Source organism: Carassius auratus, chromosome 12, assembly GCF_003368295.1.
Source record: "Carassius auratus strain Wakin chromosome 12, ASM336829v1, whole genome shotgun sequence".
Taxonomy (NCBI): Eukaryota; Metazoa; Chordata; class Actinopteri; order Cypriniformes; family Cyprinidae; genus Carassius; species Carassius auratus.
The window spans coordinates 9,370,976-9,398,743 of NC_039254.1; the positions used below are offsets into that span (position 1 = coordinate 9,370,976).

Consider the following 27,768-nt stretch of genomic DNA (forward strand, 5'->3'; position numbering starts at 1 on the left):
GTCCCGTTAGCTACAGATGATTTATAGATATTAGAGATTAATGTTTTAAGGACTACAAAAACATATATTACTTAAATCTGTCATTCAGACGCATGCCACATAAAACTAGATAAGGTATTAATAGCGGTATTATAGATTTAGACTGGATTGGTGTGAGTAGCTGCAGTTGTCAGTGAGTGAAAGTGATAAATAGACAGAGACAAAACTTTATTTTATTTCATTTTATTAGCACTATTTTCAGCTTTTTCAACATTTCCAAATACATATACTGTACTTAAAGTATTATTAGACAATAAAATCAATAGTGACATAAAAGTAGCACGTGAATGTGTGAATTATATTACATAAGGAACGTGGTAAAAAATATCTTATAAAAGATAATATTATAAAAACTAACAGTGAGTTATTTACACTGTAAAAAAAAAAAAAATCCTTAAGATGTAATATTCCTACAGTCCATCCAGGGAGTGTGTGATCATCACAGTCGGTAATATGAGTAACTCTACGTAGTCTTCGCAGGCTGCGTCTCAAAACCTTTGGAGCTGCCTACACAGACAGCATCTTTGAAAATTACAGACGCACAAATATGCTGTCTGTAAAGTCAGCGCACTAGGTTTCGAGACAGCCCCTGTGTCCATATTAATGTCATCACGATCATATTGGAGCTGCGCTGATCCGAGCTGAGAAACACACACTCATTACCGACACGGTTGCAGTGATCAGCCCGCTGCTATGCTCTTCCACCGTCTCCCGTAGATGTCACGGGCTGGCATACGTGGAAACACCGCTCACTCCCGTTTATGAGAGCAGTTGCAGCACGGAATGACATGAAACGAGCACCGCTATTCACCGGAGCTAACTTTTTCCACACTAACGTTACTGTTTTTTTCTCTCCCGATCGGCTAGTTTTCTAGCTGCTCGAGCTAACCGTACAGCGGGCTCGGGCTGTTTTAATGTAATTATCCACACGACTTCACCATCGTGCTCAAGGATCTTTCGGCTCATGAGGCATCGACGAACACAATCTCCTCGTCTTAAAAACTGGGTTTTGAGGCCGACTCCACTAAAATGAAGAAACAGTTCAATCGGATGAGACAGCTCGCCAGTCAAACAGTTGGCAGGCGAGTACAGATTTAAAGTTTTTATTTGTTTTTTTCCTCTCACGAATGGGCACGGGCAGCTCTGTCATGGGTTGGTATGTTGTTATGTTATGTTGTCAAGGCGGTTGTTGCCTTAAACAAATCTCTTCGATTTACCGCTTAGAATAATAGCAGTTAGCTTAAGAGTAAACTTTCTTCGTTGTTTTACATTATATTTAAATTACGTAATTTTGTTTGATTACAAACTCAACTTTTTGCTACTTTTGATTTGACTGTTACACTGTTAGACTTGTTGCGCCCTCGTTACTATGTAATACTAAATCTGAAAGGGAAATGGTTTAAGATAAGCTATCTGATAAACTGCTGAAGATTAGAGATGTCTGATTTGTGAATTATTGAATCGGATCTTTGCAACGAGTCAGTGGGATCTGTTCAAAAACTAGTATGAACAATTCGTTAATGAATCGACTGAACTATTCGTTCATGATTCAGTGTGAATAATTTAACAGTCAGTGTAACAGCAAGTAATTAGTTAAATGCCATGATAAAACTTTTTTATCGTTTACGTTGTATACAAACATTGTGCAGTTCTTTGACCACATATTATTATTTTAGATAGATTTATTTTTACATAATTACTTTAGAGCAGCAATAATGACTGTTAGTATGAATCATTACGGCCTTATATTGCTGTGTCTGTAAAATAAAGTTTCTGATAAACTACTTTGGGCCAGTTGCATAAACATAGCCACTTTTTTAAAGACTAATGACTAGTTTGACCAACTAGCCCAAGATAGACTTTTAAGACTATTTTAAGCAGTTAACGCAATCTGCACGATTAGGCAAGTCTAATTCGTGAATGAATCATTTTTTGGAGTCGGGTCTTTAAAATGAGTTGGTCAGATCTTTTCGAACAATAATTCGTTTGAACTATTTGTTCATGAATCGACTGAATGATTCACTCCTGAATCAGTCTGAGTTGTTCTCAGTTCTCAAACTCATTCTCATTATATTTGTTTTAACAGACTCAGTCATGACTGAAACATACAGAACATTATAAATTACAAGAAAACACGTGTATTAGTAAAATTAGAAAATTAATAAGCAGTGTGTGTTTTATTGGTACACTTCAGTATATGTTCCGGATGTCAGGGATCAGAACGTAATATAGCCCCTGAATCGTTTTTTGAACTGGTTCAAAGAACAAAATTATGATAAGTCTGCCTTTCATCACGATCACATTCCTTCTTCATAGGTGCCTCGATAACATCCTGGATCTATTTGAAAATATAGTTCTCAGATGTTATGTGCGCTTCTTGTATTTTCTAATGTTTGTTGGTCCGCCAGCATGTCCTTTGAGCTCATATTTTGTGTCGTACATTGAAATGGCATGTGCATGGTCATCACTTCTGACTCCTCTGACTGTTGATAAAGCCTCAAACTGCATTCTTGATTCTGCACAAGCTGTGTGAGGGTAAATGGGATTGTTAATTCTCAACATGCAGGGAACAGGTCTTTCAGGGAGGTGTTAAAGCTGTTAATGCAGTTTTTTCCCCTTCCTCGCATCAAACTATATTTTGTTCACTTTAAGCCTTTTAAGTAGATCTAATACAGAGTTTAAATTAAGTTTGTATCAATCGTACTAACTTTACTGAACAGGCCACTTGACTAAACAAACTGTAACATTTCTAGCAGATCATTACTTTCTTGCTTGAATATATGGTATCAGAGATGACATGCCTTTCACTTTAGTTTTCTAACCAATCATAGCACGTTTACAAGGAGCGATGCACCTGCCTATCAGCTGTGCTCATTGAACTAGTGGTTAACCTGACCTTTAGCATCCATGTCTGCAGCCTCATTCCCTTTAAACATGTGCAATTTGATCAGCCACCAGAGACATTTGCCTAGCCCAATGACAATGAGAATTGCCAGTAGCTAACAGTTTACTAGTGTTCACACTGAACCAAACTGGGGCAAGGTCATCCCTGTTCAGTTTAAAAGAAGATAACTGAGGTGATTTATAATTTTGTTGCAAAGTTTGGAATACCAGGAACTTTACAGCCCCCTCAATCTTTCTAGGCCTCCGAAAATTACTGTCTGCTATAAAGAGGGCGGCACGTCCAGCACCACTAGACAGCCCAGACAGTGTATTTTCACAACATGTGAGGTGTCAAATTATACCTCTAAATGAAGATCTACATAGTAATGGACTTACAAAGCATCATTAGGTTTTAAAGTAATTTAATTTCAAATTTCAAGTGTCAGGTGTAGTGAATGAATAAATCAATAAAAAAAAAATTTACTTGGGGAAAAAAAGGGATCTAGAAAAAAGCATTACTGTTTCCACAAATATATTAAGTAGTTTTAACATTGATAATAATAAAAAATATGTTTCTTGAGCACTAAACGAGCATTAGAATGATTATCTAAATGATTATGCAACATTGAAGATTGAGGCTGTTGAAAATTCAGCTTCGCTATCACTGGGATAAAAACAAAAAAAAAAACATTTTAAAATGTATTAAAAATAGAGAACAGTCATTTTAAATGGCAATAATATTAATATAATATAATATAAGAACAATGTATTTTTAAAGGGGTAATTTTTTTTAAATGTTTTCCTTTGTCTTTGGAGTGTTATAATCTGTTCGTGTATATATAAAATAAGTAAAGTTACAAAGACTAAAGTCTCAAATCCAAAGAGATATTGTTTATAAAGTTAAGACTCATCCACACCTTCTTGAAACGCTTCATTTAACCCCCCCCCCCCCCCAAATCTGAGTCACTGTGGGAAGATTTACATAACACCACCAAGTGTTTACGCAAAGAAAGAAGGCATTACTTTTATTCTCGCTAGTATTGTTGCCGCCATGTCATGGAGATTATGTCCATTTCATCGTTGTTAACTGATAATCTTCGCAAATTTACGTTCATTATCAGTGTGGAATTGCACAGGAATTTACAGCTGATTAGATAACCGCCTTTACTGGGGAGATATGCATTAATTATTGGCCGATATTTTTCGTGCACCCCTATTTTCAGCCAATCCCAATGCACTGGATAGCTGGCCTATCGGATCACACCGCACTGTTCAGAATGATGCGCTTTGTAAAATTCTAAGCATTTCAGAAAGGCTGGGCAGAGAGGAGTAATAACAATGTACGGCATGTGGAAAATAATGTGTTTTGTGAACCTTAAACCACATAAAAAGCACATTGCATTAACCCAAATACTGTTATTTTTAGCATCGTTGTATTACCCCTTTAATTAAATAAATGAAACCTGCTTTAAAACCCCCAAACATCTGAATCATAGTGTAACACAAATTTTTGACTGCAGGTTGAAATGTATTTTTTTTATTTGTTTTATTTGACCTTTGTTTCTCATTAACAATTTTATAAACACAGAGTCATTTGCTCAATAAAATGAGAACATCAAAGCCATCCGTTGACTATTATGTGGATAAAAGAGATTCGGCTGGAATTCTCATCTCTTCCTGAATTTATTTTACGAACCATAAATCACTTCAGTGTGATGCAGAAAGCAGACTTGAAGCGGTTGAGGGTCGGTCGGACGCAGGGCTCAGCTGGTCCCATGGTTCCTGTGATTGTGAGGAGGCAGTACACTGTGTTCGGCATGCAACCACTCAAAGGAAATCTCTCCTTATTCTTTTTTTTTAAATAGGAAATCGTACTGAGGAAGTTTCATTTCTATGAATGAAATCAAAGAATCATCTCTGAGGCAGATCCAGCGATGATCTGGGGTTCAAACCGTGTGACCAGATTCTACCGCCGATCTAAATGGCACACTTGTGCATAACACCATCTCAAGCCACATTAGTGCCACGTTACCTCACAATTTATCAGAAGACTAGAACCACCTGTCAGTTCGCTGATGATGCAGATCTATTGTCAGCTCAGGCTTTTCACTGGCCTCGTGTGCTGTGTTTGTTTCAGCAAAGAGGAAAAACAAGATTGTAGTAATTTTAAGTAAAAGCATGGCTGTTTTAAGCCATTACAGAAATCCGCAGTTTTTGTGGTTGCTATGTGCTCTTAATCCGCTTCTTTATCAGATACTGTTGATATCAGTGTGTAATGCTCTGCTCAAACCATGAATGGACAGTATGCTTCAGGCCATACACTTGACACTTCACTGAATATAATATAAAGATAAGGCTAATTTAAGATAAATGTAAAGTGTTATTTAGTAGTTGCTGTCAGGCGAAAATTCAGCTTTGATTTCAATTCAGTTTTATATTTTATAATAGAACAGTAGTTATTTAAAATTGTTTTATAGTGTTATTGTTTTTTTTCTTTTTTTGGCGAAGTGTACCATTTTACTGTATTTTTGATCAGTTTGTTAGTTTGACAGTGTCTGGAGAAAGCTCTGGAAACCATTTATTTTCAGTTCTTCTTTACATCTGACATCAAGAGCTTGATTCAGACACACTTTCACAATGTTTGGAGTTCAATCTGGATTGGTTTCAGTCTTGTAGGCCCTTTTTCTTGTCCTCCTGTGTTAATTGAAAGCAGCTGTTCTCTACTGTCACGAGGTTACAACCGTGGAGTTTTGGCAGGAGGAGGAACTGGGGCTGAGATTTGTGGGTAACATGGCAGACTAAAGGAAGACATGCAACAGTACAGAATCAGAGTCTCAAGCTTTGACAGATGATTTTTCAGTTATTCAGACTGTGTATTCTGCTTTAAACACATTAGTCAAGCTTCATTAGAAGTTAATGGCGATCATGTCTGCTTGATTGCTCCTCAATAATTACAATGGCACTAATTGTTTTATTGCCTTTTTGATAACAAAAAGAAAACACAAGGTCTTAAAACTACCATAATTAACTTTCAAGCCAGCTTTGGTCAGTAAATATATAATAATAAATATTAAGCATCATTAAGCATCCTTTTACATCAGGAGATTTGTGGTTAAAATACATAAAATGAAATTAAATAACCATAAAAAGAGATACAACTCATTAGCCTTGGGCGTGAGCATTCATTACTGTAACCATTAAGTTTTAACTAATTCCATTTGAAAATAAAAAATGCTGTTATTTTGAATTTAGCCTTTATTAAAGAATCTTGAAAAAGGGTATGATCGTTTCCAAAAAATATTAAGCAACAACTGTTTTTACCATTAAAAATTATATGAAATGTTGCATCAATTCAGCTTATTAGAGACATTTTTAAAGGATAAATTGACCCCGAAGACAGTAATGGCTGCTGGAAACTGGAATAAATTATAACTATATTAAAATAAAATACAAATATTTTCAATTGTAAGAATATCTCACAATATTACATTTGATGAGTATAAGAGACTTTTTTCAAAAACATTAAAAACACCAAAATGCTTAAATGTGGTTACTTACAAAGTTAATTAAAATGATTTTAGAGCATTATTTTTACATTCAAGTTTAATGTAAATTACTGATTTCCATGTCACTGGCAGAATAAGGTCATACTTGCTGTCTTCCTCTTGGAGAACAATAGGATTTTATGAATGTACAGTGAAACTAATATTCTATATTATGCCGGGCAAGCTTACAGTATTGTATAATGTATGACGTCCTCCATGCTTTCGAATGTTACGGTTGCCACAACAAAAGGTGCAGACACAGGGACAGGCCCACTTCCACACACACAGGAAACATTTCAACAATGTTTTATTGCCAGACCTGCGTTATGCTGGTTTTTGTTGTTGATGTGAACTTGTAGGGTCATAAATATATATATCTAAATATATATAAATATCTACCTGTTCTCCCTGCAAAGGTCACTATATTTGATTGAACATAGTAAAATCCTTTCCGATCTTTACAGTAGCAAACACTTCAATAAAAGTTCATTAGTGAAGACGATTTTTAGGTAAGGTCACACAACCTGTCTCTGAGTCATTATTCTGGAACAGTAGTGTTATAGACGTTTGTTTGTGTGTGTGTAACCTGTGTGAACTGAGCTGGTGTTGTCCTCTCACGTTCTCGGTCTCGGATAGACAGGACATAATCTGTGCCATGGTCAAAGCCCTCTGTTAGTTTACTATTAATAGGGCCTTAACTATTTGTTCACAAGGCTGACAGTGGACTGCTAAAATTCCCTGGGAAAGTAAATGCCGGTGACTCCCGTTTCGAACAGCTGGTTTCATTAGACAGACTGTCAGCTGCTGGCTAGTCCTAGACTTGATCATTACTAGAGTCTACAGTTTAATTTATAAACATCAGGGCTCTAGAGTGCGATCTAATTTCTCAATGGTGCGACTAAAAATAATCTGAGGTCGCATTGGTGCGACCAGCCGTTCGAGGGGGAAAAAAGTCTCAGTGACGCTGAAAATCTCCCTGTGGTTCATCAACAGACACTAGAGCCCTGTATTTCAGCCAGAGCCCGATGGGCCCCGACTTTCTTACGCCCCTCGAGCTGGGCTTCGGGCCAATTTTCACTGGCTTGCCACATAGCACCGGCAAAAGAAATTACCATAAATGTGACCGGGGGAAATAGTGAGGAGATATTTGAACTATTTACTAATAAACTAGTGTTTTCTGAGTCTGTGTCGCAACGACGAAGTTGCTGAGCCTGGCTCATCATCTCCTCATTAGACGCGCCTTTAAGAGAAGAGCATTTTTACGGATTATGATTATAATGAAAGAGTTTTTGTTTTATTTTGTTAAGTAGACATTTAAAGCTTTCTATAGATATATTTATCACGTCTGTGAGGCATGTTTTTACTGAGTTTCCGTAGATTTTTGTACTCCTGTTAAAGACGACATGGCAGAAAGTGCAACGTTTTGTTGATATTGTGAGGGCACACAAATAAAAGACCCTTTGCAGTTACGAATGATGTATTACTCTTAGCTTTATGAGCAAAAAGGGCGGCGTATCCACTGAAAAAAAATGCAAGTGATCATGCTGGCGTCGCCATGTCCTGAGGCGTCTCCGCATAAACTATTGGATACAGCACACATTTACCTGGGTCTAGCGTTTAAACATTTTTATATGCTTGAACTGTTTTATATCTAGTTTTTATTTTAGGCAAGTCGTGATGATTTGAGAAGGCTAAATTGATCAAACATATGCTCACTGTCTGCCACTGGCAGCTTGGTCGTTACTTAAAAAAAAAAAAAAAAAAACTAAAACTTATATTTAACACACCAAAAAAATGCTCAATGTTTTTCTAAATTAACTTAATAAAATCGAAATGAAATATAATCACGTTGCTATTGACATACAAAACTGAACTATTTTAATAAAAATAAAATTTGGGTTCACCTAACTTTTTCTTAGGCGCACCAGTGCAACCAGTGCAAAAAGTTAGTCTAGAGCCCTGAATATTACATGACTATTACAATAAATATGTTATACTGTATGTTTTTCATGGTGAAGCATGGCACAGTGTACTTTTACACGCAAGCAGCTCATGAACCAGTGTTTTTAGTAGCGCCTTCCAAACAAATTACTGGTAAATTACCGTTAAGAGATCGTGTGAACAGGACCTTTTCAAAAATATGGTAAATTAGTTTTGGTAATTTGCTGGTATCAGAAGTTATAACATTATCAGTAAATTATGGGTAATGGCCTCAGTGTAAATGGGGAACGAGATTACTGATATGAAACTGGACGCGCTGCCGTAAGATGTCTATTCTGAGCCAATCATAACATTCTGATACTGATGATGGATTTACCGAAGTCAAAGAAATGTCTGAAGTGGTCTGATATGATGTCTGTATGATGCATAAATGTGAATGTTTGACACAAAAATGAGAACATCAACAGAAACACTGACCACGTATACTCCTCCATGTTTACAAACACAACACCGGGAAGCACCGCCGTTGAGAGGTCATTTCTGGTTAATGATGTGACCGAATTTACCGGTATTTTGAAACTGATCTGAGAATGGTGTTTTACTGGTAAAAAGATGGAACGTTGTTGTCTGTGTGATCAGCACATTTGTGTATTTACCGGTGAAGTCATTACGGTAATTTTACAGGAATTTACTAGTATTACTGTTTCAAAATGGATATGGGTTTAATTTCTAATGATCTGTTGTCTTCTTTTACAGAGCGGAGAAAACCGAGGTCCTTAGTGATGACCTGTTACAGGTGACTGCTTTTTATTTCCATCTCTGCCTGCAGTGAAGCCCTTCTTTTCTCTGTCTGTAATCTATTTTACATTACATCAGTTGGTGGGGAACTAGTGAGTCACAGGGTAGAGAAAGGTGTAGTCACTGATGTCAAGCAAATACATTCCATTCTATTTATTTTAGTCACATTAGAGAATGTTCTCTTCTAGAAAAGTGCTAAAACGACCTCCTCGAAACGCAGGGACTTGATTCCATGAAATAGAAAGTCATTATCTGAACTTCCACCAATATTGTGTTCGTGACAGCTTGTTTATTCCTCTTGGCCGGCTGTGTCTAAAATTATCTCAATGAGATGTTGGAACACATCAAGCGAGAATTATGCTGACATCCCCCTGTGGCACTCAGAGGGGCTTGGTTTTTAATCTGGGTTCTGTGTGGTGCTCAAGGATGATCACAGCGGTATCCCATCACCCCGTTCTCAGCTGTCTGGACACCCATGTAACCTCAGGGCTGCTATGCTCATGCCACTCACAGATACATTCAGGGGACACTTCTTAAGCGTCTAGAATAGTGGCATCCTCCCATTTTGAATTACATCCAGTTTTCCTTGTCCGGACAGGACGTTCCTGTGCCTTTCGTTTTGCCAGTGACTATTCAGTATTATAGTGGTGTTTCCCCAGTTTCTGAACATCGCATGATCTGTTCCATTACAAAAAAAAAAACTATAGCTCATTGTTTCTGCATGTTTAGTCTGTCGATGGCTTGCCAGTTTTTAGTCTGTGATGGCAACAGGCAAACATTTAAAGACCTCTCACACCAGATAATCCAAACAACTTCCCTCGAACAGGATCTCCCTCAGCAGAAAAGCACAGACAATAACAGTCAGCGATTCCCCTTGTTCCCATGCCGGGTGGCGGGCCTCTGTGCGTTCATGCCGGAGACACCCGAGCGGAATGTACGCTTGACCCAGCTGCTTTGGGACGGCTGTGAGGGAATGTCATGACGTAAAGGAGGCAGAGAAGTGTGAGGAGGTGGTTATCTCCTCTCCCAGCCTGTGGAATTCCTGATCTGGGCTGTTTTTGGAACACGAGTCAGTTTTTTTTTTTTTCGGATCTCTTTTCTCCTCCTCAGTGTTTGTTCAGTCATTCCGCTCTCACAGTTCTGAAGTGACATTCTTTTCATGGTTGTTTTTAGGGCTGACATGTGTTCGAGCAGGCCCGTCCTGCACACATCAAAAAGCTGACTTGTCTGTCATGACGGTATTTACAAAGTCTTAGACAGTAGATCTCTGTTCCAACAAAACAATACAAGATTACATCCTATATTTTTTTCTAAGCATATTGCTGCTGGTAAAATCAGAGGCCTAACTGATAAATGAGAAGTTAAATGTCAGTCAAAAATAAATAAAAATGAATACAGTAGAGCTTTATTTAGCAGTTTGCTAGGTCCTATAGAGTTAGATATAATGAATATGATTTATCAGATTATAAACGTTGGAAATGTTGCCAAATACATTCTGCTGCAGAAATGTATTTAGTTTATCATTTTTGTCACAAAATCCACTTGTATCCACTGCATTTAGTTTAATTCTATATAATGGAATATAATGGTTTCCATTTTTGTTTTCATTTTTAATAAATCGTATAATAATTATACAATTATAAATGGTTGTATTTGTGAATTGTAAATTCCAGATAAAGAACTACATTTCCAGTCAGTCTTTAAAAGAAATCCACCTATTAGAAAATTATGATAAGCAAATCAGTACAAAATCCATCTCAAACTACAATCAAACTAGTATGTGTGTGTGTGTGTGTGTGTGTGTGTGTGTGTGTATATATATATATATACCGTAATTCCTCAAATAAAAACCGGTAGTCAAATAAACCCCGGGCCTCTTATAGTGGCCGGGGGCGTGGTCAACACGGACAAATAAAGGCCAGTCTTAAATATAAAATTTACTTTTTAGTTAACAGTATGAAGTAGAACAAGAGAGTCTGGTCTGCATCTGTATTCTCTATTTATGGCATCCCATTGCTGAGCTCATGCATTTAAATCTTAGGCATCCCAACAGGGCAGATGAGTCATACTTGTCGTCTTTATGTAAAGTAATATATCTTTTTCATGCCTCCTCAGGGAGTGGTGTGATAAATCTTGTTTGACCTTACCCCACACTCAAGACTATAAAAAGTTTTATACCTTTCTGACAGCAACACCTGCTAATTGACATTGATGTCTATTCTAAAGTTAAGCTGGAATGTTGAATTTCTGAAATCTGTTTCATATCACAGAAGCTTCCCAGAAGATATTGCATAACACGCCTTAGGCACTTTTTTACTGGCTGTTTTCTTTCAACACGATGCATACAGGTTTTATATTGAGTGGTAGCCACAGCTCAGTATGGATTGTGGGTTTTTATTGATGTTTTGTTTTACTCCGCACAGATTGAGCGGCGTATGGAGTTGGTGCGAGTCATTTCGCACAACACGCACAAAAGAATGGTCATGTGTTTGCAGGGGCAGATAGGCACTGATGCTGAGAAGAGACATGTAAGGACATAACAGTGCTTACGACTTATGACTTGAATTTGCATATAATGTTTCACATGAAAAAACTCCCTGGTTTTCTGGCACAGAAAAAGCTTCCACTGACATCGCTGTCTCAGGCCATGCAGGATGGCGGAAACCAGTTGGGGGAGGAGTCTCTGATTGGGTAATTGGATGACGTTAACATTTAAATCGATTTTAATCAATTACCGCTTAAACGTGGCTCTTTATTTTTTTGATTGGTTATGGATTAGTTCATTGTATTGTTTAAATGAGACAATGACACAAAAAAGCACAGTGTATAAAAGCACTCATGTCATGCATTTAATAAAAAAACAGTATAAACTTTGTTCAGTAAGATTTTTGTAAGGAAATTAAGGTCACACTTTATTTTGAGATTCCATTATCGCTATTAACAAACCATTAACTATGACTTATGCTTCAATAAACTCATAATTTGCTGCTTATTAATAGTAATTAGGGATGCAGAATATGGTCATGCAGATTTATATGTGCTTTATAAGTATGTTAATATATTAATAACGGGCAAGCTAAGAAGCAATTAGTTAATAGTGAAAATTGGTCTCTATACTAAGGGGTTAATTAAATAATTTTGAGTTTAAATAAATTGGTCGAAAGTAAGAGTGAATATATTTATAGATAATATGTATCGCGATTTCCACAAAAATATTGAACAGCACAACTGTTTTCGGCATTAATAAGAAATGTTTCTTGAGGATCAAATCAGCATATTGATTTCTGAAGGATCATGTGACACTGAGCAATGAAATAATGGCTGCTGAAAAATTATCTTTGCCATCACAGGAATAAATTACATCCTCAAAACATTTTTTTGTGTAATAGTTTTTCCAAGTATTGCTGTTTTTATTGTATTTTCTTTATCTTGAGTCCCCAAATTTTTGAACAGTCATTTATATTCAGTATCTTCTTTGCAGGAAAATGATGGAGATGTGCGGAGATGCAGAGAACAAACTGGCCTCTGAACTAATGCAGCATGAGATGAACATTGAAAAGGAAATCTTAGACCCCCTCAATCAGCTAGCAGAGGTACAGTCAAACATAAAAGTATATCCATGCTCATTTCCCCAATTTAACATTTAGATTAGCTTCATTTTAATATCAGCCACACATAATATGACAAAAATGATTGGTGTAGGCCAGAATGTTAATAACAAAGCTTACGTAATCTTATTGTTTTTTCAGGTGGACATTCCTAACATCCTGAAACAGAGGCGGCAGTTAGCCAAGCTGGTTCTGGACTATGACTCTGCCCGAGCAAGGTTAGGTTTCTGTCACGCATCAGGTTTCTCTATATCATGTTTTACCTAGTTCATAACTGAAACGGTCTCTTTACAGGTGGTTGCAGGCGACCAAGTCCATAATCTCAGGAACAAACACACAAGCACTGACAGCCAAAGCAGACTCACTTAAAGAAGAAGTCGATGAAGCTATGAACAAAATGGAGCTGTGTAAGGTACTGATGTGCAACATGCCTAAACATGCCTTAACATGCCTTAACCTTATGAGTTGCTTAGTTATGAATTTTACAGCAACATATTGCAGTGGCATGTAAGAACGATAGCATCATACACCTCATTGGCTTGGCTGATGGATATCAGTTAGATGACATGAAATGTGTTTTGTTGTGATGTTTATCTGCTTACCCCCAGGGCATCCAAGGTGCAGACGACTTTGTTTCTTCAGTTGAACACAAAACAAGATTTTTAACTCAAGCCATTGCAGTGTATCAGTCTTGTAATGTAAGTGGTTGAGAATCATGGCTAAAGCATACAAAAAAAATAAAAATAAATACACAAAACCAAATTTAACCCTTCTGCTTGTGACGATACATTGATGTGTAAAGACACAAAATGATCGGTCTGTGCAAGAAACTGAACAGTATTTATATTGCTTTTTACCTGTGGTTCACACAATGTCTAAACTGTTAGAATCTCATGAGCGCGTTCACAGCAGTAGGCGCATGAGGCGTTGTCGTCGTCTTGTTTTATGGCGGATGCAGACTTATAAGTGCATTACTGCCACCTATCTCTCAAGTCGACCATTGACATTCCGCCATAAAGCAAGAAGAAGAAGACGCCTCATGCACCTGCTGCTGATAACGCGCTCAGGAGGACATGCTCAGGAGAGTTCTAACAGTTCGGACATTGCGTGAATCAGATGTAAAAGATCAAATATAAATGCTATTCAGTTTCTTGCACAGAACGACTATTTGTTTCTTTACACGTCAATGTATTGTCACGGGCCGCAGGGTTTAATTTGGTTTTGTTTGTGTGTTTTAGCCGTGCTTCCCATCCACTTACATTAGAAGACAGACAGACTGCAACGGCTTGAGTTAAAAATCTTGTTTTTGTTCTGCTGACGAAACAAAGACACCTACATGTTGGATGCCCTGGGGGTAAACAGATAAACATCAAATTTTCATTTTTGGGTGAACTATCCCTTTAACTGATTTGCTGAGGTAAGGTAAGTGGGTGTTAGTTACAGGAGGATTATAGCTAGAATCTTCAGCCAAGCATTTTGAAACTGAATCTAGAATTTTTAGAAAGGGTGTGCAGTTTCAGATTTCTAAAAGGAGCGTACAATACCGTAAGTCTGCAGTCAGGAAGAATTTTGTTTCTTTAAGAAATAACTTTTCAGCAAGGCTGCATTAAATTTTATCTCAAATGAATGCATTTCTTTGTATTTTTTTCTATTCATCAAAGTGTCCTAAAAGGTATCAGGGTTTCCAGAAAAATAGTAAGCTGTGATGATAATAACAATAAACATTTTGAGCTTTGCCATCACAGGGAATAAGCTATTTTATAAGATATCAAAATAGAACAGAGTTGAAATAATATTTCACAGTTTTAACTTTTTTACTATATTTTTCATCAAATCCCAAACTGTATTTTTACCAGCCAAAACCTCTGAATGTGTTAGTGTAGGTGAGTTTATTGTATACTGTACATGAATATCCTTTTCAGTCTATATTTTAAATTTAAAGTCCGTTCAATGAAAATCGTTGCTCTTAGTCTACAATTTTTTTTCTTGTATAAATAATAAAATATGATATTTCTAATCACTAGGCGATCTCAAATAAAACTAGACATCAGTCTGCTTAATTCAAAGTTCATCTAGCCTGTGGCAAAACCATTGAGCTGCTAGTCAGCCATATGGTGGCTGATTTATGATGCAGCGGTTGTTATAACTGCAGAAATCTGATGTGTAATCAATGTCGTAATTACAGACAATTTTTTTCCTTTCTGACTGAATAGTCATTTTTGGTAAATGCAGACATGAAATAAGGTCTCAAACCTGCGTCACCACTTGAACAATTAAGGCTCAGCATGTGCATTCCTGTTCGGCATGGGTTTGATTGCCAGGGAACACATTACTGATAAAATGTATAGCAAAGAGTATAAGTCAATTTAGATAAAAGCATCTACCGAATGCATAATGTAATGTATCAAGAGAATGTGGCTAACTGCTGTGCTTGTTTCCTGTAATATCCAGTTTCTCTGTCTGTACAGCCAGAACAAAACCAATAGTTTCAATCATGTTTTTTTTCCTTTTCTTCCAGGATCAACTTTCAGCAGACATGTACAATTTCTTCTCAAAGGAGGCAGACTATGCGCGCCACTATGTAATGGTAAGGAGCTTTTTTGTTCAGTAACTCAGTTGCTGTGTTTATTCCTGTTCAGTTCCATGTTTGTAATGGCCATTGTTCATCCTGCTGTGTGTCTCTCCTTCCTCAATGTCTGCTCTGTTCTCAGTTATTAGAGGCACAAGCGGATTATCATCGAAAATCTCTCACCTTGCTTGAGAGCGTCCTGCCAACCATTCAAGCTCAACAAGGTGACGACTCAGTTTCTTTCTTATTGCTGTGTATCTGAAATAAGTACCAATGAAACATAATAGCCTCTAGTGACTAACAAGCATCCTTAAAACTACATATTTTGAAGATGAATGTCTAGTTGATTGATTGGTCTTAAAGGGATAGTTCACTGAAAACAGATCTTTTTCAGAAAGTTTCTTCTGTGCAACATAAAACAAATTACTTGGAAAAATGTTTTGACTGTGTTTATCCATACAATGAAAGTCAATGGCGTTCATTATATTAAAAGGGTCATATAATGTTGCTAAAAATAACATTTATTTTGTGTATTTGGTGTAATGATTATAATAAATGTTTATGCGGTTTAAGTTTCAAAAAACACGATTTTGCATTATGCATTATTTTCCACATAGTGTACATTATTGTTTCTCCTCTATGCCCCACCTTTCTGAAACGTGACATTTTTTTAACAAAACTCACCATTCTGAAAAGCAAAGTGTGCTCTGATTTGGACAGCTATCCAGTGCGTTGTGATTTGGCCGAATACCTCAAGCGTGTGACGGAAGTGTTACGCCCCTTACTACAGTATACTGTGATGCTGTGTGTCCCGGAGTGCTGAGGCAAAAACATTAAAACCCATTATAAACGAGAAATTTGTTGCATCTGTTGGGGACATAATTACGGATTATAATGACACTAAAACACCAGCGGTTCTCAATTCCAGTCCTCACGCCCCCCAGGTCTGCATATTTTGCATATCTCTTTTTGTTAACACAACTGATTCAGATAATCAGCTTGTTAGAAGTGAGCTCAGTGCATGAACTGTGTTCCTATTGACATGGTCCCTACACTGTTTTCATTGCTCCCTACTGCCTGAGCAGGGAAATCTGTTGACGTTTACCTCACTTTAGAACATAAATTCATGGATTTGTGTGACATCGTATACCTTTGTAAATAAATACTATTTAAATTCACATCTCGCAAACTTCAATGCACTTTGAATTAAACGTATACATTCACTTTTAACTGGAACCATGGCTGAATTTCCTGTGATGTCCACTTCACAGGGCACTTTTGTTCAAATAGAACAAACGCCTGAAGCGACAAGAGAAACATACGAAATGTGTTCTGAAACAGTGTTGTAAATGCAAATTAACCGCTGATTTGTAGTTGCGTCCTCTTTTGGAAGGCCAAACAAAGTAGTTTTGCTTTTACAAGGAATCGCACAGTGTCTCCAGAACATGGTGCTGGTGGCGACAGTGAGAATAAACGTAATGCCATCTTTCTTTGCGTGAACATTTAGGCGGTGTTATGCAAATCTTCCCACATTGTGAGGTAGAGATGTGGGGGCGTGTTTGAATGAGCTGTTTTAGGAGGGCGTTTTTTTTTTACTCTTAAATCTTATAAAGATTATCTCTTTGGTTTTGAGACTTTAGTCTTTGCAACTTTACAGAGCTTCTTTATGCACCAAGAGCTTGTAACACTCCAAAGAGAAAGGAAAAATTGAAATTGCATCATTTGACCACTTTAATCCCAATGTGCGAATATATTCTTTTATGTTCAGCTGACAAAAGTCATACAGGCGTAGAATGACATGAAGGTCAGTAAGTAATGACACAACTTTCATTTTTTTTTGGTCAACTATGCCTTTAAGGCAACCTTATATAATTATTCTGGTTTTAGATGAAGACGAAGATTTTTTTTTTTTTTTTTTAGACTAGTTAAATCACTGCTGGTAAAAATATACAAAAATAAAAAACTTTAAAAAAAAAACTACATAAACTATCAGCCAGATTAGTCTGCTACAGTAGCTGGTTTTTGATTGAGTGCTGCACCATTGTGACCATCCCTAGTGACTAATGTAGATGTATCAAATGAAAATGAAGTGAATTTAGCCTGACGGTGTGTTTCAGTGATTTTTCTGTGCAGTCCTCAGAGGCTCATAATTGTTTTCATTCTCGTTTGTGCCTGGAAATCTAGCGCTTGAGTGCTATAAATGGTTGTTTTGATGTTTTCCTGCGAGCACACGTGAGGCAGACAGACTTGGTGTCCCAGCATGTGGGCCATGAGTAATATTTCTCAGATCTCACCCACCTGCCTTTTTCAGAAACAGTAATATGGAAAAAGACAGCTTGAAGGGGGCTAGTGCTTACAGTATTTTGTCTTGATGAATCACAGATGAACACTCCTTCTGTAATTCACATCTTTTATTTTAAGAGTGTGATGCTTTCAGTTGATGCTGCTAGTAAACATTTACTATTATTTTTTTTTTTTTTCAATAAAGCTATTTTTGTTTTCCTGATAGATTCGTGGACTGAGAAGCCAGCGTTTGGAACGGCTCTGGACGAGCACCTGAAGCGCAGTAGCAGAGAGATCGCGCTGCCTATAGAGGCCTGCATCATGATGCTGCTGGAGACTGGAATGAAAGAGGAGGTACGGCGAGACAACTACAGTGTTTAAACAATACATCAGTCATACACATCAAATACTGTATTGTTGATCTGCCACAGTAATCTTTTCCAATCCGTTCAAGACAGAACGGCAAATGTTTTCAATTATCGAACCACAATACAAGTATTGTTCATCCTTTAACTGTGTCCACATTGTACCGACACATCTTTGAAACTGCTCCTACAGCTATCCGACAAAACAAAACATTTAAAGTGTTAGAGAATGAATTTGGGTCTTGGTTTTCACTCTGAATCCTTCTTTAAATTCATCGTTCTCCAGGGTCTTTTCAGAATAGCTGCAGGAGCCTCCAAGCTGAAGAAGCTGAAGGCAGCTCTGGATTGCTCCACTTCACAGCTGGAGGAGTTTTACTCCGACCCGCATGCCGTTGCTGGTAAGTCCTTGTTTTGTTGAGTGTATCAGTCATTTGTCATTCACACTTAATGAATGTTAATTTAAAACCACATCCTCCTGATTTAAGGGGCATTAAAGTCATATCTCAGAGAGCTGCCTGAACCTTTGATGACGTACCAGTTGTATGATGAATGGATACAGGCATCCAAGTAAGCCATCTTGCAGTACTTTACAGAAAAGGTTTTTTAAATAAATCTTGTAGTGTTTATGATGTTAATTACTTGGCTTTTATTTTGTCAAGTGTCCCTGATCCAGACAAACGGTTACAAGCTTTGTGGGTTACCTGTGATCAGTTACCAAAAAACAACAAGGCAAACTTCAGGTGAGTTTCAACTGCATTTTAATGTGAAGTATAATCAGTTTGTGCAGAGTTCTGGGGCTCCATGTGTGAGATTGAAAACGTATACGTGTATGCAGTAGGGGTGTCCCCAACTAAGGATTTTCATAGTCGAATCGGAATTTTCGAATCTTGCCGATATTCGACTGATAGTGAAATCATATGTTTGGGGGAGGGGCAAAATACATTAACAAGCGTCAAGTCAGACATTCAACAGCCATAATTACTGATGTTAACACACAGGGAAAATGTGTAATGAACACCTTGCAGATATAAACGGGGTAAATAATGTTTTATGTTTTGATGAACAGATAGCTAACACTTAACGTCGGCGAAACCATAAGAATTAACAATTTTATTTTATTTATTTTTTCAATAGTGCCCTCATTTTAACTTTAGCCTAAAATGTTAGTAATTAATGTTCTGCATTTCTGTTTTGAGCTGCGCGCACTGAAGATGACCAGTAGAGTAATGCATTTAATAGAAAGTTTTTAATCAATGGGATTCAACTCATAATTTCATATAGAATACGCTTCCTTATTTATACAACATAACGTTAATATTAAGACTTATAGGCTATTTGCAAAAAGTGCCCGAGTGGGGCTCGAAAGTTTGGGCACCCTTTGCAGAATCTGTGAAAATGCGAGTAATTTTCAAAAAATAAAAGAGATCATACTAAATGCATGTTATATTTTATTTAGTACTGTCCTGAGTAAGATATTGTACATAAAATATATTAACATTTAGTCCACAAGACAAAAAAAATGCTGAAATTATTAAAATAACCCCACTCAAAAGTTTGGGTACCCTTGGTTCTTAGTACTATGTGTGGTCACCTGATGATCCTCGACTGTCTGGATCTGACTGACTGTTTTGTGATGGTTGTGCATGAGTCCCTTGTTTTTTCTGAACTGTTAAACTGAGCAGCGTTCTTCAGAAAAATCTTTAAGGTCCTGCAGATTCTTCAGTTTTCCAGCATCTTTACATATTTGAACCCTTTCCAGCAGTGACTGTATGATTTTGAGATACATGTTATCACACTGAGGACATTTTAGGGACTCGAACACAACTATTTAAAAAGATTCAAACATTCACTGATGCTCCATAAGGAAACAAGATGTACGTACAATGTCTTACTCAGGACAGCACTAAATAAAAAATAACATGCATTTTGTATGAATAGATATCACCGTAGTACTACAATGAAGCACTTGACTCAAAATCAAATGCATTTTATATCAGGTAAATAATCCTCGATATATAATATATATATATATATATATATTTATATATATATATATATATATATATATATATACCTGCTGAAATGTTTTGAAATCACTTGTACCCTACCTGTTCGAAAAAAATCCAGTCTCTACCCAAAAAATCCCTGCTGCCAAGATGCTCCTCATGTCGGTCACGGATTATGGAAAGTGAAACATAAATCTATAGGGGTGGTTGGATTTATTCACGCACTTTAAAATATTAATTTGAAGCTTCTCTCTTTTCAGATTCTTACAGCTTTATCATAATAGGCTGTATATTAACTTATTGGGAGAAAACCGATAGTTCTATGTGAAGACATTTGAGCTCTCCCATATAGTCAAAATGGCATAATCAATAACACCCGCGAATATTCGACTGTTAGATTGTCGAATCAGGCTCCTCGAATCGAAGCATCGATTCGTCGACTATTCGGGGTCACCCCTAGTATGCAGAGAGGTTTCAGACGTATTGAAATTTTATTGTCAATCATCTGCATGTTATTCATGTGCAGACCCATGATCCTTCCCAGTTTAACTGTATTAAAAACATAGAGAAATAATAAATAATGGTAAATAAAATGATACAAATATATCTTGAATATAATCATGTTACTTATCCTGTAAATGTGGGGTTTTTTTTTCTCGTTTTAAGAATAACCTCATCTAATGCAAATTTTCTTATTTTCTTCTAATTTGTAGTAAAAAAAAAAAATCTGAAATCAGTGGATTGCTGAAACAACTTGTTTATACGTCAGCACTATGACTACATTAAAAAACAGTTCAAGATGGTGATTTCAAAATATTGTTTCTCAATTGCTATCTTCTCATTTAGACTATTGTTTCTGTTTTACAGATACCTTGTTAAGTTCCTTGCTAAGCTTGCACAGGAAAGTGACGTTAACAAGATGACCCCCAGCAACATTGCAATTGTCCTTGGACCCAATCTATTGTGGGCCAAAACCGAGGGGTCAGAATATTTTTTGCAATATCCAGCAAACACGTTAACACATTTAATTGTGCCTTTTTAAAACTCTCCTCTCTTTACCTTCAGGAGCCTAGCAGAAATGGCTGCTGCAACCTCTGTACATGTAGTTACTATAATTGAACCCATCATTCAGCATGCAGATTGGTTTTTCCCTGAGGGTAGGGGCCATAAAGCTTTAAATATATAGTATTTACCAGTGAAAAAAGTGTTACTGTCAGTTTTAGGATTAACCTGTTTCTTGTTATTCCTTCAGATGTGGATTTTAATGTATCCGGCATGTTTTCTATGCCTGCGCCCCTGCCGAACAACGTCAACCACCTGACCTCACCAGATTATGACTCGGGCACTATAGAGAGGAAGAGACCTGGCAGCATGGTGGGCCCAGATGGTGAATTGCCCCGGAGAGACAGGTAAAACTTAACGCAAAATCTCAATTAACAGTTTGATTCCCTGAATCAATCACACTAGTTAGTTCCTCTTGCTTCACAAAGATCTGCAATTAAGTTGATTTAGAATGCAGTTTAATAGATCGATTCACTTTAATTGAGCTATTAAAATAGTGGATCAGATTACACCCGCCATGTGTCCATTCTACTGATAAAGCTCTTGCTTTTCCCTCTTAACCCTGCAATGTGTGTGGTGTAAGTGGGATTTCTACCAATGCAGATTACCCTCTTGGTTTCTGTAGCGTCGCTCTCCTGGGAACTTATTAGCACTAGTGGTGTCTCTGCTGTCTCTTCTTTCTGTAGCTCTGCTAATAAATTAATGGACCACAATCCTCGTAGAGGCAATACTGTGCCTAGAAAGCAGCACGCTTCGCCTGCCTTCCAGCCCCCGCTGCCCCCGGTGGAGGCTGCAGGTAGTGCAGGGGGTCAGCCCGTGGTTGATCTCTTGCTCCAGCAGCCTGCACAGGTGGGCCTGGGCTTAGAGAGCTGTCAGCCCGGGCTGGCGCTGGGGATGGCCGCCCTGGCAGCAGCACAGCAGCTTCTAGCTCAGCATACTGAGGAGATCAGGTAAGACTCCTGCATGTTCCGGACCGTGCCGGATCAGTGCAATGCATGAATGAATCCACCCTGCATGCACATGGAATAGCTGTGGAGGGAAAACGGATCTTTCAACTTCTTTTTTCCAGTGGTTTACATTGTTCTATAACAACCCTAAAATAAAATTAGTTTTACTGATATTTCTTTTCAGCAACAGATGGCAAGTAGGTATGTTTGATAAATGTATTTTGTGAGGGAGTGACCTATACTCAGAATTCGTGCTCTGCATTTAACCCATTCAAAGTGCACACACACAGTAGTGAACACACACAAACCGTGAACACACACCCGGAGCAGTGGGCAGCCAATGGCACCTAAGTCATGGTATTGCCGGCCCGAGATTCGAGCCCACAACCCTAGGGTTAGGAGTCAAACTCTTCAACCACTAGGCCACGACTTCCCCTTTAAAGAGAGTATTTGACTGCTCATGCTCCTCCTCCATTTAAAACAAAACCGCTTTTATTGGCTTACACTAAAAGGGAAAATGTGTCAAATCAGCTTGTCATACACTCTAATGTGTGGACATTTGTGTCCTATCATCTTCTAAGATATTAGAAGGCTGTGATAATACAAAGTGGAGAAAAATACATGCAAATGATTTAACAATAAAAAGTAAAGAAATGAAAGAAAAGATTAAAATGGTTAAAATGTTAAGATGTAATATTTACAGAAAATAATTATTTAATATTATGATTTAATATTTTAATATCTTCATAATTTATAGTTGCATTTAGTCAATTAGACATTTGACATTTTGATGTATCTGTCTATCATATGGGGACGGGGGGCTTTGAATATCAATTATGTTTATAATTTAAATAAACGTGGATATTTAGGTCAAAAAGGTTGAGAACCACTGCTTTAGGTGTATATATGGTACATATGTCTATTTGCTGCCTCACTGACAATCTTAAGCTTGCTTTTTGCACTTATTTTTTTCTGAAATACAGACATATTTTTATGTTGAGAAAAAAATCCACATAAAAAAATCCCAATTAACCATTTCAAACTTAAAGGGTTAGTTCACCCAGATAGCAAAATTATGTAATTAATAACTTACCCTCATGTCGTTCCAAACCCGTAAAACACAGTTTAAGATATTTTAGATTTAGTCCGAGAGATCTCAGTCCCTCCATTGAAACTGTGTGTACGGTACTGTCCGTGTCCAGAAAGGTAAGAAAAACATCATAAAAGTAGTCCATGTGACATCAGAGGGTCAGTTAGAATTTTTTGAAGCATTGAAAATACATTTTGGTCCAAAAATAGCAAAAACGACGACTTTATTCAGCAAAAGTTAACAGCTTAAGTCATTTGTGGATTAATGCGTATTAGAGATGCAAACATTTTAAAACGATTCACTTCGATTTGGTGAACTGGTTCAAAAAGATCTGGTTACATCGAATGATTCGTTCGCGAACCGGATATCCAGACTGCTTTGTTTTGAACTCTCTCTCACAACAGACCCGGAAGAGAAGACAGTGCTGAATAAAGTCGTAGTTTTTGCTATTTTTTTACCAAAATGTATTTTCAATGCTTCTAAAATTCTAACTGACCCTCTGATGTCACATGGACTACTTTGATGATGTTTTTCTTACCTTTCTGGACATGGACAGTAGACCGTACACACAGCTTCAATGGAGGGACTGAGAGCTCTCGGACTAAATCTAAAATATCTTAAACTGTGTTCCAAAGATAAATGGAGGTCTTACAGGTTTGGACTAACATGAGGGTAAGTTATTAATTACATAATTTTGCTATCTGGGTGAACTAATTAAAATTTAAATATTCCACCACAATAAGGCTTACGTTTGTATTTGTGGAGTTTGCATGTTGCAGAATGTCAAATGAATATTATTTAATAAATATTACAGATGTCTATTTTTTCTTCTGTTTGTGTCACAGTCCAAAGTCGCGAGACTCTGCGTCCACTCCTCCAGCTCAGAGAAATGGCACTGGAGGATCAGGACAGCTGAGTGTGGGGACCCCTGTGGCTGGATCTACAGGACCCAGTCCTCACATGGCACGCAGAGGTCAGTAGACTTACCTCAGAAATTGAGTAAATGACAAAAATCATTGACACTGTCTACACTAGATACATTGCAGTTCAACATGAAACAAGTCTCCGACAGTAAACTGATCACCCATTCTATTTCTAATGTTCTTTTGAAACAAAGTATGACTGGATTTGCGGTGTGTAATGGTCACGTCCGGTGTAGACCGGTGTTGTACGAGAACAGCTCAGAAAACCAGACAGAGCTTGTTTTAAATTCTCTTTTTATTTATAGGTACCAAGAAGCCGGCCCCTGCTCCTCCTAAACCAGCCAACCCTCCACCAGGCCAACCAGCCAATCAGTCAGTACAGCATTCCCTCGGCCCCTCCCCTAGACCGCTTTCTAGTAACTCTCCGACCAATCTGAGCCCCACACAACCACAGGCTCAAACCAACACAACCCCACGTCGCCACTCCAGCAACCAGCCTCCTATTCAGGCACCCAATCACCCGCCCCCGCAGCCTCCCACGCAGGCCACGCCCCCTCCCCAGCCCAGCGGAGAAGAGCCCTCCCCTCCCAGCACTCCCACACCACCGAGCACCCCTCCGCCCACAGCAGTGTTCCACGACAGTCCCAGTCCCACTGCTCCCCCAGTGTTCCAGTCAGGATCGCTTCCTCGGCCGAGGCCTGTGCCTAAACCACGAAACAGACCTACTGTTCCCCCTCCGCCCCAGCCTCCAGCCACAGGAAGTGACAGCAATGGAATTTGCAGTGCTGCTTTCAAAACAATGGGTGAAGCTCTTTTATTTCCGTCACTCTACGCTTCTGTTTAACTTGCCATATTGTTTGCGTTTCTACGAGTTGCATAAGGTTTTGGGGCACATGAAGACTGTGTCTGAAAGCTGAATAGAATTTCATAGATGTTGCTACATCATAAAAAAAAGTGGATTCATTTGTAATACCACTGCTTGGTGAAATACTAACCACAGATGCACTGAGAGCAGAATGCGTTTATTCAAACAAAGTTTCATAACAAAATGAGTTCACATTTATCTCGCTACTATTTTAGAATTGCATTTAATGATTAACATTTTATAATTGAGCTTCCTTGCTCTGAATATTGAATACTGTGTCAGTACTAGAGTACTTTTCTACTTAGTTTTTTTTCTTATCTACGATGTCAACCAATAAGTGCAACCTGAAGGATTTTACCCAAAATAGTACCCCAAATTAATACACTGCTATAACTTATTTAACCTTTGACACTATATTAATAGTATTACTTAATTCTGCCATTTATGATAAAGTGAGATATGTTGCAGATATCCTTGACGTGCAGCATTTTAGAGAAAGCAGGGATGCAAGCTTGTCACTTTTTGACAAGAAACGCCAGTTTGAATGTAACAAGATTTTGAAATGAAGACAGTATGGATATTAGCACTGTGATTTTAGTTTTTCTGTAAAATGTTATAAAGATCAAATACTATACAATTGTATTTTACAGCACGGTAGTATTATTAATATAGTAAGAGTTCTTTATTGGTTTGTTATAATTTAATAATAAAGTATTATTTATTTATTCATTTATTATCATTATTATTATTATTATAGTCCTGGAATAGGTCCCATAAAAAAAAAAAAAAACATTCAAAAGCAAACTGTATAGTATGTAGAGTGAGTTTTCCCTTAAATCCTTATTCTAAAATAAACTAAATCCTCATTTTAAAGCCAATCCATGAGCTTTTGAATGTACTGTTATACGCAAAAGACAGAAAAAAATTGTATAACACTTTATTAATATTTTGTATTCGGATGCACAAAGTCAATAAATATACTCTAATAAATTTAAGCACTGCATGTGCTTAACACACTTATTAGACCTCCTGCTGAATTTGTCAAAAATTTGTTTAAAATTCAAAATGTTATTGTCATTTATTAGGCAATTAAATAATTTTCATTCACACATCACCAAAAAACATATTTTGCTTGACTGCCTTTGGCCTTGATAATAATATCTTGCATTCTTGCAATTGTTTTTATGTACTTTTCCACAGTTTCTGTTGTTGTTGACTGTAATTAGGTATCTGAATAAAACATGTATAAAGTGCTTTACTATTTATTTTTTTAACAGCAAACTCAAAAATTCAAGGATAACAACAGTCATTTCAACAACTTTATAATTAGAAACACAACTACTATGACTAATGAGCTCAACCATTACAGAAACATAAAAAATGATTTTGCTCATCATTGGGTGGTGCTGGTCTAATAAATGAAAGCGCTGTTAAACTTAATTTTGTATTTTGATTATTAACAATCATTAGTCAACATGGTCTGAATCCCTAATCTTGTCTCTTACAGATTCGGGGATGACATTTAAACCACTGGCTCGAGCTCTTGTTCCTGATATCGCCATTGAGAAGCCCGTCGCCCAACTCAAGGACACTGACCTTGACACAGAGAGCACCGTCCTGTAAAAACGGCCTTGTCCCCCAAACACTCGCTCCCTTAACCAAAGGTTTGCTAAAGGGCTGCTCTTCTCACCATTACCAAAGTGTTTATCATCTTGGCTGTATTCCTCGATTACCCTACGCTTAAGACACTCAAAAATCCCAGTGGCACCAGGAAAACAGGCGCCCCGAGATATTGCATGTTTATTTAAACATGCCTTTCATTGCGATGGCAGCAAAAATGAACACTGTACGGTGATAGGGTGAATTTGGTGAACGAGGTACGTGGAGGTGAGTCTTAAGTGGCCTTAGCTAAATAAAGCAATTACTCAATTTAAAAGATTGAAAGCTGTGGCTTGTGTGTAGCTTGTGACTGCAGGTCTCCAGTCAGCTAATACAGTACAAATACATTACATTCCTTTTTTTTTTTTTTGCAAGCCTTAATTTTGGTTATAGGTATGCAAATGTCAAATGATTGGTTTCCTGCCTTTGACAGCTGATGATTTCTTATTGTGAGGGCATTAAAATGACTGGACCTAACATATGTGGGAGAGCACTGCTCGGCTATGTGTAAAAGTAATCCTGATTGGATCATATGTGAAAAAGGCCATTTGTTATTGGACTCTCAATATGATTGCTAAAATTAGAAATAGTGTTTAGCTGTCAGTTTATGTAATGAGAAAAAAGGTCAAAATATGTGCTTTAGTGATATTCTGGTATGGAAACTTTGTTATGGCTTTGTTTGTATGTTTATCAGGCCTTGACAAGGATAGCTTTGTATTTCCCTCCTTTTACCCCTGATATGGTACCAAAGTGGGGAATAAAGTGCCACGCGGATGTTAGTCTTATTGTATAATAGCTAAGAGCAGACATAATTGCTTACATTTATCCCTCTTTGTCTCATTTCCATAAACTCTCATTTAAAATCCGAACATTTGGAATATGATTCTCGTGTGAGGGGGGAAAATGTAGGCGATCATGCTCAGTTAGCTTTTCTTTATCATTTTCCTTGCCTTTACCATGCTGCCTTACTTAAGTACACTTACAAGAGCTATTTTACCAAGGTTTGGAAAGTAAACTGACTTCACACTTATGAAACGAAAAGTTGACGGTGCATTTGAAGTTCAGAAGCTTCATGTCAGAAGACTACATCTTTATTGAATTTGGAATAAGGCAAAAAATGCTTTGTATTACTGCTTCGAAGTGAAATAAAAAAAAGTGAAACAGGAACTGGTGTTTCAACAGTTC

At 37.4% G+C, this 27,768-nt stretch overlaps 1 protein-coding gene across 2 annotated transcripts; it reads left to right on the plus strand.

Moving 5' to 3' along the window:
• Positions 1-454: 454 nt before the first annotated feature.
• On the plus strand, positions 455-27,750 carry LOC113111753 (rho GTPase-activating protein 17-like). Of its 2 annotated transcripts, XM_026276806.1 has the most exons (20): positions 455-1,121; positions 9,165-9,204; positions 11,630-11,734; positions 11,821-11,897; positions 12,688-12,799; positions 12,956-13,032; positions 13,109-13,226; positions 15,333-15,401; positions 15,526-15,607; positions 17,893-18,020; positions 18,318-18,429; positions 18,517-18,598; positions 18,691-18,771; positions 20,905-21,018; positions 21,103-21,194; positions 21,290-21,446; positions 21,786-22,049; positions 23,982-24,109; positions 24,365-24,862; positions 26,432-27,750. In XM_026276806.1, the coding sequence occupies exons 1-20, from the start codon at positions 1,069-1,071 to the stop codon at positions 26,545-26,547; spliced, it is 2,505 nt and encodes an 834-aa protein (XP_026132591.1). In that variant the 5' UTR covers positions 455-1,068; the 3' UTR covers positions 26,548-27,750. The 2 variants fall into 2 exon arrangements, with proteins under 2 accessions (XP_026132591.1, XP_026132592.1); XM_026276807.1 differs by lacking the exon at positions 21,786-22,049 and having other exon boundaries at positions 459-1,121.
• The last annotated feature ends 18 nt before the right edge of the window (positions 27,751-27,768 follow it).